Below are 16,816 nucleotides of genomic sequence, written 5' to 3' on the forward strand. Positions count from 1 at the left end.
GTGCGGTGTCCCGCTCCCACGCCAGCCTGCTCCCCAGGCCCTGGGGCCGGGAGTGTGCTGTCTGCTCCCTCCTGGGTGCATGCCCCGTCTCCAGTGGGGTCATTGTACACTTGGGAGCACTGCAGTCACAGAGGGTGTCACTTGCCTGTGGCCACACAGCCGGGAAGCCAGCAGAGCCTGGGGTTGAAATTTGGATTCTCTGGACCCTTGACTGCTCCTCCTCTCTCATCTGGTGACCCGGTGTTCTTTTTTTTCTTTAAATTTTAACATTTTATGTATTTTTGAGAGAGAGAGAGAGAGCATGAGCAGGGGAGGGTCAGAGAGAGTGGGAGACACAGACTCTGAGGAGGACAGGCTCTAGGCTCTGAGCTGTCAGCACAGAGCCCGACGTGGGGCTCGAACCCACGAACCATGAGATCATGACCTGAGCCGAAGCTGGATGCTCAACCGACTGAGCCACCCAGGCGCCCTGACCCAGCATTCTTGAGGGGGGAATCCAGGCAGATCAACCTTGGGGTGGGCGAGCCCAGAAGCCAGGAGCCCCAAATTCGGCTTCCCACATTCTCTGGACTATCTAACCCAGCTGCTTTTTTTTTAAGGTTTTTTTTTTTTTTAATGTTTATTTTTGAGAGAAAGAGAGAGCATGTGCTCCAGCATGAGGAAGGGGAACAGAGAGGGAGACAGAGTATCTGAAGCAGGTGCTGCTCTGACAGCACAGAGCCTGATGTGGGGCTTGAACTCACCATGAGATTATGACCCAAGCCAAAGTTGGATGCTTAACCAACTGAGTCACCCAGGCGCGCCGCCCCCCAACTTCTTTTTTATAGTTTTTTGGTCGAAAAATACATTAAATCCATTTTGTATGGTACAGTATACCAAACAGGCAGAGAGCAGAGCCGCACGGAACCACAGCAGAGTATGGTCAGCTCCCAGAAACCCCCTCCGCTGCCCCCACAGCTACCCACTCTCCTGACTTGGCAGATGTGTTTCCTTGATATTCTGCACAATTGTTGTGGGTTTTTTTTTTTTTTATGCTTATTTATTTTGCGAAGGGGGGAGTGAGCGAGGAGAGGCAGAGAGAGAGAAAGGGAGAGCAAGTGAGAATCCCAAGCAGGCTCTGCACTGTCAGCGCTGAGCCCAGCATGGGGCTTGAACTCATGAATGGTGAGATGGTGGCTTGAGTCGAAATCAGGAGTCGGACACTCCACCCCCTCGGGTGCCCGGGTGCCATGTCTGCCCAGTTTCATAAGCAAGATGTGCGCCCCGCCGCAAGTGGTGCGATGTTGCCTGTTCTGAACGCACTGTGAATGGACCCAAGCTTGATGTGTTGCTTTGAGTCCAGCTTCTTTCATTTCACAGTGGCCTCCTTACACTCTATCCCTGTTGTACGCTTCGTTGTTAGCGGAGGAACATTCTGCTGTGTGCATTTACCGCCATTCATCCATCCGTTCTCCTGCGTGCGGACCCGGTCTGTTTCCAGGGGGTTACTGTGAGTGGTGCAGTTGTATCTGTCCTTTGGTAAACAGGCGCACTCCTTGCTGTTGGGGTGTGTGGAATTGCTGGGTCATGGGGTAGGCATGTATCGAGTTTTAATTTTTATTGCCCGGCGGTTTTCCCTGGTGGTTGAACCATTTTATACTTCCACTGGGAGGTATTCCTTTGTATCCTCGTCAGCTCTTGGCATTGTCAGTCTTTAAAATTTCAGCCGTCCCGGTAGGTGATTTTAATTCACATTTCCCCCTAACTGATGAAATTGTGTGTGAGTTTCCTCCCTTGTGACGTGCCCTTGCCCTTTTTGCCTTGCTTCCCAGGCGGCTCACCTTGAGCCTGCAAGCTTCAGCTCTGGCCCAGGCCCTCAGCAGACTCAGGCCTGGACGCTCAAGGAAGCAGCAAGTGGAGATGAGGCCATACATGCACTCCGCACCGTGGGGCATGTGGCCCGCGGGCCGGTGGCCAGGGGAGGCCCTTGCTGACACCTGGCTTCCAGAGGCTGTCCTCTGCCCTCCCGCCTGGGTGTCCTCCATAGGCAGCTCCCCAGGGAGCAGGCCATCCTCTTGGCTTTGGTGCCTGGTGTTTCATCACCTCGGGACTGCGTCACAGACACCTCAGCTGAGGCGCCACCCTCAGTGGGAGGACGGGGCAGGCTCCAGGCGGGACGCAGGGGATCTTCCAGTTCCTCCCCCTGCCCTTGCTCAAGCTGCTGTGGGCTGCTTAGTTGCCGAAATGAGAACGTAAAATGTGGCCCCAGTGCGCCGAGCTGCGGCTAGGCCTTCGGCCCCTCAACCGGGACACCCAAGGCAAACGGCTTCCGCCCTCCCCTGGGCACGGGCACGGCCCTGCCGCGGCGGTGGAGCCTTCAGGAGAGACTCCGTGAGGGCACCGGCACCCTGCTCGTTCAAGGCCGCCCAGCTGGCGGTGGCTCCTGGACCCTGCAGCCCTGACCGCCCTTGGCCACACGTGGCTGCCTTCGCGTTTCTCTGAGCACGGTGACTACGTGTTGGCTGCTCCCCGGGGGCCGGGCAGCAGGCTGAGCCTCCGCACGCGGCAGGTGCCCCAGAGCAGCCCACCGCCCCGAGACGCGCAGAATCACTGAGGTGAAGTCGTGGGGCTGGAAGGGGAGGGGAGAGCCGAGCGTGGACACCAGGCCCCCAGTCCTGTCCTTCCAGACCCCCCCCCCCCCCGGTTTTTTGGAATTCCTAAACAGAGCGGTCCCGGGGAAAGCTCAGTGTTGGTGCCGCTTCAGGGGAGGAATTCTCTAACCCGCCACCATCACATGGCACCAGGCCCTTGGCGTTCCTCCCCAGCCTCCCCACCCCCCTGCTGGTTCCTTACCCTGTAGCCATACCAGCCCCTTGGCAGTTCCTCACACTCTACAAGTACTTCCTGCCTCAGGGGCTTTGCACTTGCTCTTCCCCTGCCTGAAATTCTTTTCCCTACTTGTCAGCATCGCTCCCTCCCTCTGCACTTGTCCCCCACACCACACGGCTAACATAGCGCCCCGTATTCCCTGCCACCCTTTCCCCTGCTTTCCTTTTCTTCCCAGCACCTCGCCACCAGCTGGTAGCCTTCGGTGTGTACTCGTGTGCTGACTGTCCGCCCCACCACAACGTGAGCTCCGTAAGGGCAGGGGCCGTGTCTTACTGAGGATTCATCTCTGGCGCCCAGGACAGTGTCTGGAGCTTAGGACATGCTCAGAGAAGATCGGTGGTGTGAATAGACCCTGGACATGTTTTTGTGGCTCTGTCTGGTCCCGGGCTGGGAAGCTTTGGGGGATACTTGGGTTCATTTATTGTGTTCTCGGTAGCTATCCAGATGCTGTGCCGGTGTGCTAAATTAGCACCTAAGTAGGTGTTGGGAGCATTGGCTGAGGAGGTGCACAGAAAGCACCAAGGCAGCCTCTTAAGGTCATGAAGGCTTCTTGGAGGAGGGAGAACCCACAGAAGGTACAGGGCATGGAGGCCAGAGGGAAGGGTCTGAGGGACAGAAGCCTGGTAGGAGGGGTATGGGGAGGAGGGGCCGGAGAGGTGGGTAGTACTGGCTGTAATAATCATTGTCTCGGTCGTAAAGTTTTATTGAGAGCTTCTAGGTGACACTAGGCTCACGATGGAAAGGATTTTGTTCTGTCTCTGAGCGTACTGGGGAACCCTGGAAGGGGTTTTAACCTGGAGGGCTGGGGCTGGGTCTAGATGGAGTGTGTGGGTTGAGAGCAGAGGCTCAGAGCCCAGGGAGAAGGCCAGGGAGGCTGGGAGGGGTGTCAGGAAGTGCGTGGATGGACAGTCAGGACGACTGGGCTGAGCGGGGGTGGGAGGCAGCTAGAGTGAAGGTCAGCAGAGGCCGGGTCCTGAAGCGCCTTGAATCCCAAGCGAGGGAGCTTGGCTTTTTCCCGAGGCCAGAGGGAAGCCACGGAGGGGTTTGGAGTGGGGCAAGGACACGGTCAGGTTGGAGGGGTCTAGCTGCTCAGAGGGGGGCAGATGAAAGGGAGCAGTAGCAGAGCAGGGATCTAAGGAGGACATGGGGGGGGGGCCTTGAGGGAGAGGGCGGCACTGGACATGAGCCAGCGAGGCAGGCCACCGTGGTGGAGGGGGAGTGGGGGAGGCGGGGCAGGTGCAGAGACTGGTCATGCTGGAGGCGGAAGCCCGGGCTGGTGGGACGTTTAGGATGGAGGGTCTGCGGCCCTGAGCGTTCCGTCCGTGGGGCATGAACCACAGTGCCGGGCACGCCTGGCGCGGGAGGGAGCCCCCGTTGCTTGCTCCTGGCCCTGCCTTTGCAGCTCAGAGTCCAGAACGTGATTTCTCACCCCGCTGTTTACTTCCCCGTCACTGTCCATCTTGTCTTTCCTTTCGCTTCCTCCCACTTACCTCCCTTCCCGGCCCGGGCAGCCTGCCACTGTCACATGCCAGGCAGTAGTGCGTCCAGCCCACCAGCTCCCCTGGGGCATGAGAGAAAGCCGATGCCCGCAGTGTCCCTAGAGCCAGCTGCCACTTCTCCGGGGGCCGCTGTGGCTCCTGACCTGCTGTCCGCAAATAACCCCAGGCCGGGAAAGGCGAAAGGCGCCTTGGGCTCCGTGGCCCCTGTCCAGGCCTGTGGCACCAGGTAGGGGCCCAGCGGGTGGCTGCCTCCTGCCCTTCTCCCTTCCACCCTGGGAACCTGAGACGGAGCCGGAGGCCTTGGCGTCTGTCAGTCTGTCGGCTGCTAGTCCCTGAGGACGGAAGTGGAGGTCTTGGGGAAGGGACCACGGCCTCTGTTGAGCCCCCAGGACTGACTCCTAAGCCCCAGACACGCGCGTACGCAGTAGGTTGTCGTCTCTTTCAAGATCCTAAACGTTAGAGACTTGTCTTCCCTCAGTCGTCCGGTGGGGGCAAAGAGGGGACCGAGGGTGAGGGAGGGATTTGGGTGGCTTGGCCCAGGGGGTGCCACTTGGTTTGCTAAGCGTGGTAGGTTGGAAGGAAGGGAGGGGTGGAGGGAGAGTGTGTGCGTGTGTGTGCACGCGTGTGCGTGCGTGTGTGTTGGGGGGGTGGCAGCCAGACGCTGGTGGCTTTGAGCAATCCCTCCACGGCCCAGGGCTGTCTGACTCATCCCAGGTTACCTCAGCGTGGGGGCCTGGGAGTGACACGGGGTGGAGCCGCAGCCTTCTTTCCTCTGGCCCAGTGTGGGGTGCAGGTGGGAGGGAGGGCTGCTCTGCTCTGCAAGGCCTGCACGGGGGCCAGGGAACCCCAGAGTGAGGCTCTGACGGCAGGGTCGTGCTGCCCCCAGTCCCCAGTTGGAGTCCCTGAGGACAAGGCCACATCTTCCCCCTCAGACTGGGCCAGGTGGGCAGGGCTCCCTGTCCTTGCCGGCTCCACCTGCATGGCACCTGCAGAGCAGCTGGGGTGGGGGTTGGCCCCCCTGGCCCCCTCCTCCCCCCAAGAGCCTGGCCGCCCTGAGGGCAGGGGGCTGCGGCCTAATCCCCCTCGCACTCTTATGGGCTCTTGTCTTGTCTTGCAGACTGTGCTCTGTCCACTGCGCCTCCTGCATGTCCTGCTGCCCTGAGCTGTCCCAGGCTAGGTGACAGCGTGCTACGCTGCCACCATGAACGAGGTATCTGTCATCAAAGAAGGCTGGCTCCACAAGCGCGGTAAGGGGCTGCTCCTGTCCCCTAGATCGTGTGTCTCCCATTTTGCCTCCTCCTGGCCACTGGCGCCCGGTGAGGCTGAGGCTCAGGGTCTGTACAGCCGAGGAGCCTGCGTGCTGGGCCCGCCTGCCTGCCCCAGGCCAAGAGCCCCTTACAAGCCCGCTGCACGGAAGCTCCTTCAGCAGCCTGAGGAGCTGCAGGTCTGCCTGGCGCTGAGCATCCAGGCCTGACCCGGGCACCTCGCGTGGTCCCCCAGGCCAAGCCTCAAGTCTGCCTTGGATTAGCGGTCTCATTCATAGTCCCATTTTATATATGAAGAAACTGAGGCTCAGAGAGGGGAATTCACTTCACTGAAGTAACACAGCGGGGTGATAGTCCATATTCCTTCCTTAAGCATGTCCTCACTGAGTGTGTGTGCTGTGCCGGGCCATCCCAGGGTCCCAGGCTCCTGGGACACATAGTGCCCTCATGGAGTTTCCATTCCAGTGGGGTCTGGGGATGGTGAACAGAGAAGCAGACCTATGATGCCAGGGGGTGATCAGTGCTGTTGTGAGAAGTAGGAACTCTGAGGGGAAGCCGCTGGGAGGACGGGACAGCAAGCAGAGGCCCGGAGGAGGTGAGCGCGTGAGCCACACACAGAGCGGGGCAAGGGGTCCCAGGGAACGGGGCAGCAGGGGTGAAGGCGGGAGTGTGCTTGGGTGAGTTGGCCAGGGTAGCTGGAGCAGAGAGAGCGAGGGCGAGCTGGGTGTGGCATCCAACTGTGCCGGGCCCTGGAGCCCCTGGGAAGGACCTTGGCTCTAACCCTGCGGGAGATCTGAGCCCAGCGCCCCTGGAGCCGGGGCACGGCCTCCTCCGCTTGTGCTGGTGGGCGGCTGAGGCCTAGAGGAGTGAGGCCGTCACAGCGAAGATGCTAACACCCTGCGTCGTGAGAACCCCAGGCCTCCCGTCCCCAGAAGTGTGGCACTTACCCGCTTGGCGGTAGTGGCTCTCTGTGCACATGCATTCAGTCAGCAGACGCTTCCTGAGCAGCTGCTGTGCGCCAGGCACCGGCGACTCAGCAGTGAACCAGACAGGCCAAGAGCCCCCTCGTTGTGTTGACGGCCCTCGTGTGGTGGGGAAGGGGGCGTGGTACCCACGTGGACCAGCGTAGACAGTGCTGATAAGGGCTGTGGAGGGAAATGGAGCCACGTGAGAAGGGGGTGTGGGAGGCAGTAGGGGGAGCTGTCAGAAACAGGGTGGGCGGGGAGGGCATCACCGAGAAGGGACATTTGATAAGGATGTGCAGGAGCCCCGGGAGCAGGCCGCACGCTGACTGGGACAGGACAGTGCAGGTGAAGGGGCGGCTGTGAGTCCGGAGAGGGCGTGGGCCAGGCATGTTCGCACGGGGCCCTGCGGGGACCGGGAGACTCGTTCACCTGTCCTGCCCTGTCCCAGGCTGCAGACACAGCGGTGGTGAGGAGTGGAGGTGGTCCCCAGGGCCAGGCCATCAGACTGAGCCGGAGAGACCTGTTTCCCACGGCCGTTTCAAGGCAGGGGTGGTATTTGAGGCACCTTGGTCCACCTGCCTAGGGTGGGCCCTGAGTCTGGGGCTGTCAGTGGAACTTTCTGAACCTTGGCAGATGTCAAAGTTCTAACCCTGGCTCTGCCACTTCCTCTTGGTGACTGCAAGCAAGCTGTGTCACCTCTCTGAGTCTTAGTTTCACATCTGTAAAATGGGTTAACAACCCAGGCCTCTGACTTACTCCATTCCCCGAGGGCAAGGATTTTATCTGACTTGTTCCCTGTGGTATCCCCAGTCCCCAGGACTTTGTCTTTGGTCTAGGGCTGCCGATGGCATTAAATGGGCTTTAGCCCCTCGGAGGCCTTAGGTGCCTCCATGCACACCGCAGGGGGCCAGGGGAGCTGCTGGGGCGGCCCAGCTGGGACGCACCCATCTAGGGTTCGCACCAGGCGCACACAGATGCGTGTCACTCCTGGGCCTCCCGTTGCCCGCCGCCCTAGGCCCAACATGGGGCTTGAAATCGCCACCCCGTGATCAAGAGTTGCACGCTCTACCAACTAGGCCAGGAAGGTGGGCACCTGTGCCATCTCGCCCCACCTCTGCTGGTTAAACTAACAGAGCCCCAGTTTACCATGTGCCCATTCTGTCTGTGCCAGGCACGGGCCTCTGCTCCAGGCAAGCCCAGCTCGGGTGTGTTTCTGTAGCTGCCCTGTGAGGTGGGAACTGAGGCTCAGCAGGAGGACTGACTTGCCCCAAGTCGCAGCAGAGAGGCGGCCCTCTGATTGCAGAAACCGTGACCTCCAGGCCTGGCCCACAGCGACCTCTTGCTAAGCAGGGGCTGTGAGAGCAGGTGAAGTGAGAGCGCAACTCTTGGAGTCACTCAGGCCACGTGTGTGACTTTCTGACATGGCCTTGGCACACCCTCTGCCAGTCCCCAGCAGGCCAGCCACTGTCTGCCAGCTTTGAGGCAGACAGTGTAGTTGTTAAGAGTGTAGACTCTGGATGAAACAGACCTGGGTTCCAATCCTAGCTCTCGCAGTTCACACCTGAGCCTCAGGCAAGTAATAAAACCTCTCTGGGCCTCAGTTTTCTCTTCTGTAAAATGGGATTGTTGCGAGGATATTTTTCCTGTCCTAGGTTTCTTTTCTTTTCCTGCCTCCCTCCCTTCCTTTCTCAGTTTATTATCAATATATAAAACACCACAGGTAAGTGCCTGGATCATAAACGCACTCCAAAACCAGTGTCTGGAAGCCCCCTGCCTTTCCCAAGCAGTAGCATTTTTTCCTAACTTCCAGTAGCCTTAGGTGAGTGTTTCTGGGTTTTTTTTTTTGTTTTGCTCTTTAAAATAGAGGTTAGGGGCGCATAGGTGGCACTGTCGGTTAAGCGTCCTGAGCATTTGGCTCAGGTCATGATCTCACAGTTGGGGAGTCCAAGCCCTGCATCAGTTGGGCTCTGCACTGACAGTGCAGAGCCTGCTTAGGATTCTCTTTCTCTCCCCTGCCGCATTTGTGTTCTCTCTCAAAATACATAAATAAATAAATAAATAAACTTAAAAAATAAAAATGAAATAAAGTTGAAGTGAAATTTACATAACACAGAATTCACTGTTTTAAAATGTACAGTTCAGTAGCCTTTTAGTGTGTTCACAGTGTCATCACCCTAAAAGAAAACCCTGTGCTTAATAAGTGACTTAATAAGTCACTCCCCCCATCCCTCCGCCCAGCCCCTGGCAGCCACCAATTTGTTTTCTGTCTTCAAGGATTTACTTTACTACAGCCAATTCGTATAAAGGAATCATACAATAGGTGGCCTTTTGTGCCCGGCTTCTTTCACTTAGCATTACGCCTTTGCGGTTCACCCCTGTTGTAGCGCTCATCGGTATTGCTTTGCTGCTTCTGGCCAAAGAATATTCCACTGTATGAAAGTACCATGTTTAGTTTATCCATACATCAGGTGTTGAACATCTGGGTTATTTCTACCTTGTGGCTATTGGGAATGGTGCTGTATGAACACTTGTGTGTAGGTATTTGAGTACTTTTGTTCTTTTGGGTATAAACCTAGGAGTGAAATTGCCGGATCGTGTGTTCTCTATAACCTGTATTTATACAGGTTATATAAATGGGGTCACATGTTCTCTAATTATAATTTAATATATTCTGTGTGATAAGATGATATATGTATTTGTGTGTACGTGTATCAGGGTTGTATATTCTGTGTGTATAATCTATAACATGTTCTATTTTTGAGTTTTTGAGGAAGCACCACACTTCCCCACAGGGCTACATCATTTTACATTCTCACTAGCAGTGCACAAGGATTTCATTTGTTCACATCCTTACCAGCATTTATTCTTGTTCTTTTCTTTTCTTTCTCTCTTAAATTACAGTCCTTCTAGTAGGTGTGAAGTGGTACCTCATCATGGTTTTGATTTGCATTTTTCTAGTGACTAATGATGTTGAGCATCTTTTCATGTGCTTGATGGCCATTTTTATATCTATAGAGAAGTGTCTATTCAAGCCCTTCACCCATTATTGAATTGAACTAATTGTCTTTTTGTTGTTAAGAACTTTTTATATATTCTGGATTCTAGACCCTTTTTTTTAAATGTTTTATTTATTTTTGAGAGAGAGATAGAGACAGCATGAGCAGGGGAGGGTCAGAGAGAGAGGGAGACACAGAATCTGAAACAGGCTCCAGGCTCTGAGCTGTCAGCAGAGCCTGACACGGGGCTCGAACCCACAAACCGTCAGATCATGACCTGAGCTGAAGTCGAATGCTTAACCAACTGAGCCACCCAGGCGCCCCATCTGGATACTAGACCCTTAATCAGATCTATGACTTGCAGATATTTTTGCCCAGTCTGTTGGTTGTCCCTTATTTTCTTGATAATGTCTTTTGCACAAAAGTTTTATTCTTAATGATCCACTTAAATTTTTTTTAAGTTTATTTATTTGGAGAGAGAGAGAGAGCAAGCGCGCACACACAGGCAGGTGAGGGGCAGAGAGAAGGCAGACAGAATCCCAAGCAGGTTCCATGCCATCAACGCAGAGCCCGATGAGGGGCTCAAACTCACAAACTGTGAGATCTTGACCTGAGCCGAGATGAAGAGTCAGCCGCTTAACTGACTGCACCCCCCAGATGCCCCTTAATTTTTTTCTTTTATTGCTTTTTCTTCTGGTGTCGTATCTGCAAATCCATTGCCAAACGCAGGGTCATGAAGACTTACTCCATGTCGTCTTCTAAGAGTTTACCATTTTAGCTCTTAAATTTAAGTAGATTCATGTTGAGTTAATTTTTGTATATGGTGTGAGGCTGGAGTCCAGTTCTGTTCTTCTGCGTGTGGGTGTCTGGTAGTCCCACACAATTTGTTGAAGAGACATGGACTAGTCTCTGCACTCTTGTTGAAAACCGATTGGCCAGAGGTGTGTGGGCTTATTTTTTGACGCTCAGTTCTATTCCATTGGTCTGTTTGCTTATCCTTGGGCCTCATTAATTGACTACTGTAGTTTTGTAGTGAGTTTTGAAGTCAGGAAGTGTGAGTTCTTTTACTTCGTTCTTCCTCCATCTCCCAGTACTGTTTCTGTCTCTTTTGGACCCTTTGCCATGTGAATTTGAATTCCGTGTAAATGTGAAGAGTGACTTTTCTATCTCTGCAGATTAGGTGGTTGGAATTTTGATAGGTGCCATGTTGACTCTGTAGGCTGCTTTGGGCAGCATTACCATCTTAACAGATGAAGCCTTCCGATCCGTGAGCACAGGATATCTTTGTTTTTGTTTAGGGCTTTAACTTCTTTCAGTGGTGTTGGGTAGTTTTTACTATGTACATCTTTTGCCTCCTTGTGCTATTGTAAATGGAATTTTTTTTTTTTTAATTTCCTTTTTGGATTGTTCACTGCTGGTTCATTGTTCACAGCTGGTGTTTTTGTGTTGCTCTTGCTGAGGTTATCAGCTCTGATCATTACCTTTTGGCTTCCTTGTAATTTCTCATACTTAGGATCATGTTATGCACACATAAAGATTGTTTCACTTGTTCCTTTTCAAGTTTGATGCCTTTCATCTCGTTTTCTTCTTTTTGTCTGACTAGAACTTCCAGCGCCGTGTTTAGCAGCAGCAGTGAAAGTAGACCTCTTCGTTTTTTCCTGAAGTTTAAGGAGAAAGTTTTCGGTCTTTCATCATTGAATGGTGTTAGCTGTGAGTTTTTTATAGATGCCCCTTATCATGTGGAGGAAATTCTCTTCTGTTCCTAGCTTGCTGAGTATTTTTATCATGAAAGGGTGTTGGATTTTGTCAAATACTTTTCTGCTGCATTCAGAATGGTCATGCGGTTCTCCCCCCTTGTTTGATTAACGTAGATTAATTGTGTTGATTGGTTTTCATATGTTGAACCACCTTTGCATTCCTGGGATAAGACCCACTTGGTCATAATCCTCCCTTTGTGCTGTTGAATTTGGGATTTTGCTAGTTGTTGTCGTTTTTTCCTTTTTTTTAATTTTACATACATTGAGTCATTTAGTTTCTACCCTGGAAAGAATTTAAGAAGTTAAAACCCAGAAGATACTTAGGACAGTGCCCGGTAGAGAATGTTTCCTCATCATTGTCATCAATTAACGAATATCCCCATGAGAGGAGACAAAGACTCAGAGAAGTGAAGTGACTTATTGGAGGCCACACAGCACACACAGCTCGGGGTCCACCCTGTGATCCCAGCCCCTGCACACCATGTGGGTCAAGGGCCTGGCGCAGTCTTGGCTTGCTTGCACAGGGGACGGATGATAACAGCATTTGTTGAGTCTTTGTGGGGTGTTGGACCTTAACTAATGCTTTATGCTTGCCGTCTTGTGTCTTCTAGCAGCTTGGGCTGTAATCGACATACCATACAGTTCAGCGGCTTTTAGGGTATTCAGAGTCATGTATCCAGCACCGCAGTCCATTTTAGAGCATTTTCACGACCCTGAAAAGGAATCTGCCCTCCCCCGTGGCCATTCCCCTCCAGTCTCCCTCCAGACTACGTCCTCCCCCACCCCCAGCCCTAGGCAGCCACTAATCTGCTATGCACCTATAGATTTGCCTACCCTGAACATTTTATATAAATGGAATCCTATAATTTGTGGTCCTTTGTGACAAGCCCTTTTCACTTAGCTTAAGTTACGGTTCATCCATGTCTTAATAATTTCTTTTTATGACTAATACCCCGTTGTATGGATATGACTAATACCCCGTTGTATGGATATGCCGTGTTTTGTCTGTCTGTTCATCAGTTGATGGACTTTTGAGTTTCTGGTTTTTAAAAAAATTTTTTTAATGTTTATTATTTTTGAGAGAGAGACAGAGAAGAAGCAGGGGAGGGGCAGAGAGAGAGGGGGAACCAGAACCTGAAGCAGGCTCCAGGCTCTGAGCTATCAGCACAGAGCCAGACGTGGAACTTGAAATCACGGACGGCGAGATCTTCGCCTGAGCGATATCGAATGCTCAACCAATGGAGCCACCCGGGTGCCCCTTGAGTTTCCACTTATTACAATTATGAATAATAACATTATAAACATTTAAGCACAGGTTTTTCTGTCGGTATATAGATAAGATGGTGATCTTATTTTAAAAAATTTTTCATGTTTATTTTTGAGAAAGAGATAGTGCGAATGGGGGAGGGGCAGAGAGAGAGGGAGACCCGGAGTCTGAAGCAGGCTCCAGACTCCAAGCTTTGAGTACAGAGCCCGACCCAGGGCTTGAACTCAAGAACCATGGGATCATGACCTGAGCTGAAGTCAGACGCTTAACGGACTGAGCCACCCAGGTGCCCCTCACCATCTTATTTTAATCCTTAGAAGCCCTCTGAGGAGTGGGTCCTTGCAGTGTGGATGTGTGTACTCGGGGTGCTTGGATATTCGTGGTTAGAACAAATGGAGGCAGTCAAGGGGCACTCAGAGGGCACAGCAACAGTCATACCCTGCCTGGCACAGTGTTTTGACATTTGATCCACCTGCACGGCTGTCCTGGTGAATACCAGCCCATGGGATTTGGCCTTACAGGGCCACAGGGCATGTGTGTTTGGAAGCCTGGGCCTCCCCTGGGACCGGGCCACGCGCTGGCAAGGATGGCCGGGATGGCTTGCCTCTGGCCGCACGCTGAGGCAGCTGGTGCCCTGGGGCTCTGCAGCAGGCGCCTTCCTGCCAGGCACGACCTCTGGATCACTGGGGCCCAGCCCAGCACCCAGCCTGCGTCAGCAGGGGCTGCCCGAGGGGTTCTCCGGGAGAGGAATTCTCCTCCCTGCCCTCTCATCGGCCATCCTCCCACCCAGGTGCCCTTTGTGAGGTGCTGTCCGCCTGCCCTGACCGCTCTCCCTCCCCCTGCCTCTGCTCAGGTGAATACATCAAGACCTGGAGGCCCCGGTACTTCCTGCTGAAGAGTGACGGCTCCTTCATCGGATACAAGGAGCGGCCGGACGCCCCAGACCAGACGCTGCCCCCCCTAAACAACTTTTCTGTCGCAGGTGCGTGTCTGGGTACGCCACGCCAGAGTTCGGGTGCTCAGGGAACCGCTGGCAGGTTCCAGGGGCACGTGGGGGTTGGCCTTGCTTGGGCGCCAACCTGTCCAGGGCCTGGGCGCCCTCGGGTCCATTTCCTACCCTTCCCCACCTTTGTGTCAGCTGGGCCTCCGGAGGGAGGGCTGAACTGGTCGCCAGCGGGGAGGAGGAAGAAGGGAGAAGCCGGGCATTTCCCCGGCCCATCGCCCCAGGCAGCGCAGCCTCTGCGCTTCTGCCTCTGTGCTTCTGAATCGGCTGGCAGGCCCGTGGTTCTGGCTGGTGTCAGGCGTCTGCCGTCCTGCTCTCTGGGAATGGCCCACTTCTCTGTCCCTCTCACATAAGACAGCGTGGCTTCCCACTCAGCTGATCGCAGGGCTGACCACATCCTCTGTCCCCCCTGTGCAGCCTTTCAGTGGTGACAGGTGGTGCCTCTCAGTGGACCCCGGCCAGGGAAAGCTTAACAGGCCCAGCTCCCTTGCCTGGCCTTGCAGTACCACAGTCCTGCCCTCGACCCCCTGCTCCCTCCCTTCCCTGGTGATCTGATTGGTCACCGTGTCCTCATTGTCCCACCTCCTAAGCACATTTCAAAGAAACCCCGCCTCTCCTGCAGCTCCTCAGCCCCGACCACTCTAGGTCCGTCCTACCCACCGGGTCCCAAACTGGCCTTCGGGTCTCCCCTCCCCTAACCCCCTCTACCCTGTCTCCGTCTCAGGGAGGGCCCTCTTTTTTTTTTTTTTTTTTTTTTTTATGTTTTTATTTATTTCTAGGAGAGAGAGAGAGACAGCGTGAGCAGGGGAGGGTCAGAGAGAGAGGGAGTCACAGACTGAAACAGGCTCCAGGCTCCGAGCTGGTAGTCAGCACAGAGCCCGACGCGGGGCTCGAACCCACAAACCGCGAGATCATGACCTAAGCGAAAGTCGGAAAGTCAGACGCTTAACCGATTAAGCCACCCAGGCGCCCCAGGGAGGGCCCTCTTGCCTCCCAGTGTGCAGGCCAGAGACCTGGGCCTCATCCTAGTGACTCCGCTCTCATGTAGCCCCGGCCTCCTCCCAGCCTCCCTTCTCTGTCACTGTCCACAAGGCAGCCATAGGGATCTGTCCAAACCTCTTCATGGCCCTTTCCTATCGAAAGCCTCCCATGGCTCCCTGTTGCCCTTAAGCCGAAGTCCAAGTTCTTCACCGTGCCCCCGCCCCGGCTCTGCAATCTGGCCACTGTCCCTCTCCATCTGCCTCCTCACATCTGGAGCAGGATTCGCCATTCCCTCACTGTGCTCCACCCTTTACCTCCGGGCTTCTGTATAGGACGCGCCCTTCTGCACGACCTTGAGGCTCAGTGCAGAGGTGCCCCTTCCTCTGGGACACCCCCTGAGCTCTGCGGGGATCGGCTGCCTCCTGGGCTTCCCCTGTGACTGCTGAGCTGTCCCTCCCCGACACACGCTGGACCTGGAGCCCCGCAGGGACAAGGCCAGGGCTGACTCAGTCACTAACGTATCCCCACACCATCTGGCACACAGGAAGGCAGCTCGGGGTTGTGGGCTGTGGGCCGGCGGGGCTGTCCCCTCACCCTCCCACCTCTGTCTGCCTGCAGAGTGCCAGCTGATGAAGACCGAGAGGCCACGGCCCAACACCTTTGTCATACGCTGCCTGCAGTGGACCACTGTCATCGAGAGGACCTTCCACGTAGACTCTCCAGATGAGAGGCGAGTGTGGTCTTTCATGTGGCCGCTCTTTGGGAGTGGTCAGGCCTGGTGTGAGGAGCAGGGCCCCTGGGCCCCCTGCCTAGGAGTTTCCCAGCTCAGCCCTTCTGAGAGCAGAAAGAGCAGGGGTTCTTTGTCTGCAGACCTCATTCGTGTTCTTAGACTAGCAGGTGCGTTGGAATCATGGGCAGAGCTTAACAGTACAGAGCTTTGGGCCCATTTCAGGGTCTCTCATGGGCCGCAGATCCCTGGAGGGTTAGAGAGCTGCATTTTTCATGAGCATCATCATTGATTTTGAAGCAGCTGGTCCAGAGAGTCCGTGTTAAAAAGATCAATTTAATCATCAGAAGAGAAGATACAGGTTTACTTAGTTCAAAAATCAAACCGTGTAAGGAGGTGTCTCTCACTTCTGCCCCGCCCACCCCAGCCCTTGAGCTAATGGCTCTGGTCCTGTGTCCTCAGAGAGCTTCACAGATGGATGAGCTCATTCAGGTAGACTTTGGCACCCTGCTCTGGTCTGGCGCCCCTGGTTGGTTCTTTTTACACAGAAGGTAGCGTTGTAAGCAGAACTTGCTTTTTTACTTCACGTATAGTGGGGAATCTGTCTGCTTTGAGATATTTTTTTATGTTTTTATTTATTTTTGAGAGAGAGCTAGAAACAGTGTGAGCAGGGGAAGGTCAGAGAGAGAGGGAGACACAGAATCTGAAACAGGCTTCAGACTCCGAGCTGTCAGCACAGAGCCTGACGCGGGGCTCGAACCCACGAACCGCGAGATCATGATCTAAGCGAAAGTCGGACACTTAACCGACTAAGCCACCCAGGCGCCCCGAATTTTCGTCTTAAATAGCTGCACACGTATGTCCCCAAGGTCACCTGACAGTTCTTTATGAGTGGCGATCGGTGAATGTCCCGGCTTGGGCTCGTGTCAGGCGGAGCCATGGCAAAGTCCCGTGTGCATATCTCGTGTGATACGTGTGTGGGTGAATCCATAAAGGGAATGCTTAGGTTTGGGATTCCTGGGTCACTGGGAATATGTGTCTGATTTTGAGAAGTGATTCTCTTACTTGATGTCTCAGAGTGTCCCCACAGCCTTTTATTCTCCAATGTTTAGATTTTTACCAGTCCTCTCAGCGGGAAATGGCACATAAGGTGGTTTTCACCAGCCTTGTTCTCTCTGTGGATGAGCTTGAGCGTTCATTCTCTCTCATGTTCAAGGGCCACGTGAGTTTCCCTTTCTGAACTGTCTGTTCATATCCCTTGTCTGTGTTTCTGCTTTGGGTTGGTCTGTTTCTTACTTCTGAAAGCTCTTCGTGTCTTAGAGAGCTAAGACCTTTGTGATGCGTAGCAAAGCTTTCTCCCCACTTTGTCCCTTTGGGCCTCGCTTTAAGAAACACTCCTTTGGCTCGTCTGGCGGGTGAGGCTTCAGCTGACCCCCTGGCGAGCCCATGAAAACAGCGCCGTCCACCACACGTGAAGGAACATTTACT

The 16,816-nt window shown here is 54.3% G+C and overlaps 1 protein-coding gene across 2 annotated transcripts in view; it reads left to right on the plus strand.

Moving 5' to 3' along the window:
- The window catches only part of AKT2 (AKT serine/threonine kinase 2), a 50,520-nt gene that overhangs the window by 15,185 nt on the left and 18,519 nt on the right, over positions 1 to 16,816 (plus strand). For both annotated transcript variants that reach the window (XM_039251411.1, XM_039251421.1), the window contains exons 2-4: positions 5,485 to 5,614; positions 13,471 to 13,599; positions 15,220 to 15,331. In XM_039251411.1, the coding sequence (XP_039107342.1) occupies positions 5,569 to 5,614; positions 13,471 to 13,599; positions 15,220 to 15,331 (287 nt within the window). In that variant the 5' untranslated portion in view covers positions 5,485 to 5,568. The remainder of the gene's footprint in view (positions 1 to 5,484; positions 5,615 to 13,470; positions 13,600 to 15,219; positions 15,332 to 16,816) is intronic.

Source organism: Hyaena hyaena, unplaced genomic scaffold, assembly GCF_003009895.1.
Source record: "Hyaena hyaena isolate Hyena2069 unplaced genomic scaffold, ASM300989v1 scaffold_9, whole genome shotgun sequence".
In the NCBI taxonomy this organism is placed as follows: domain Eukaryota; kingdom Metazoa; phylum Chordata; class Mammalia; order Carnivora; family Hyaenidae; genus Hyaena; species Hyaena hyaena.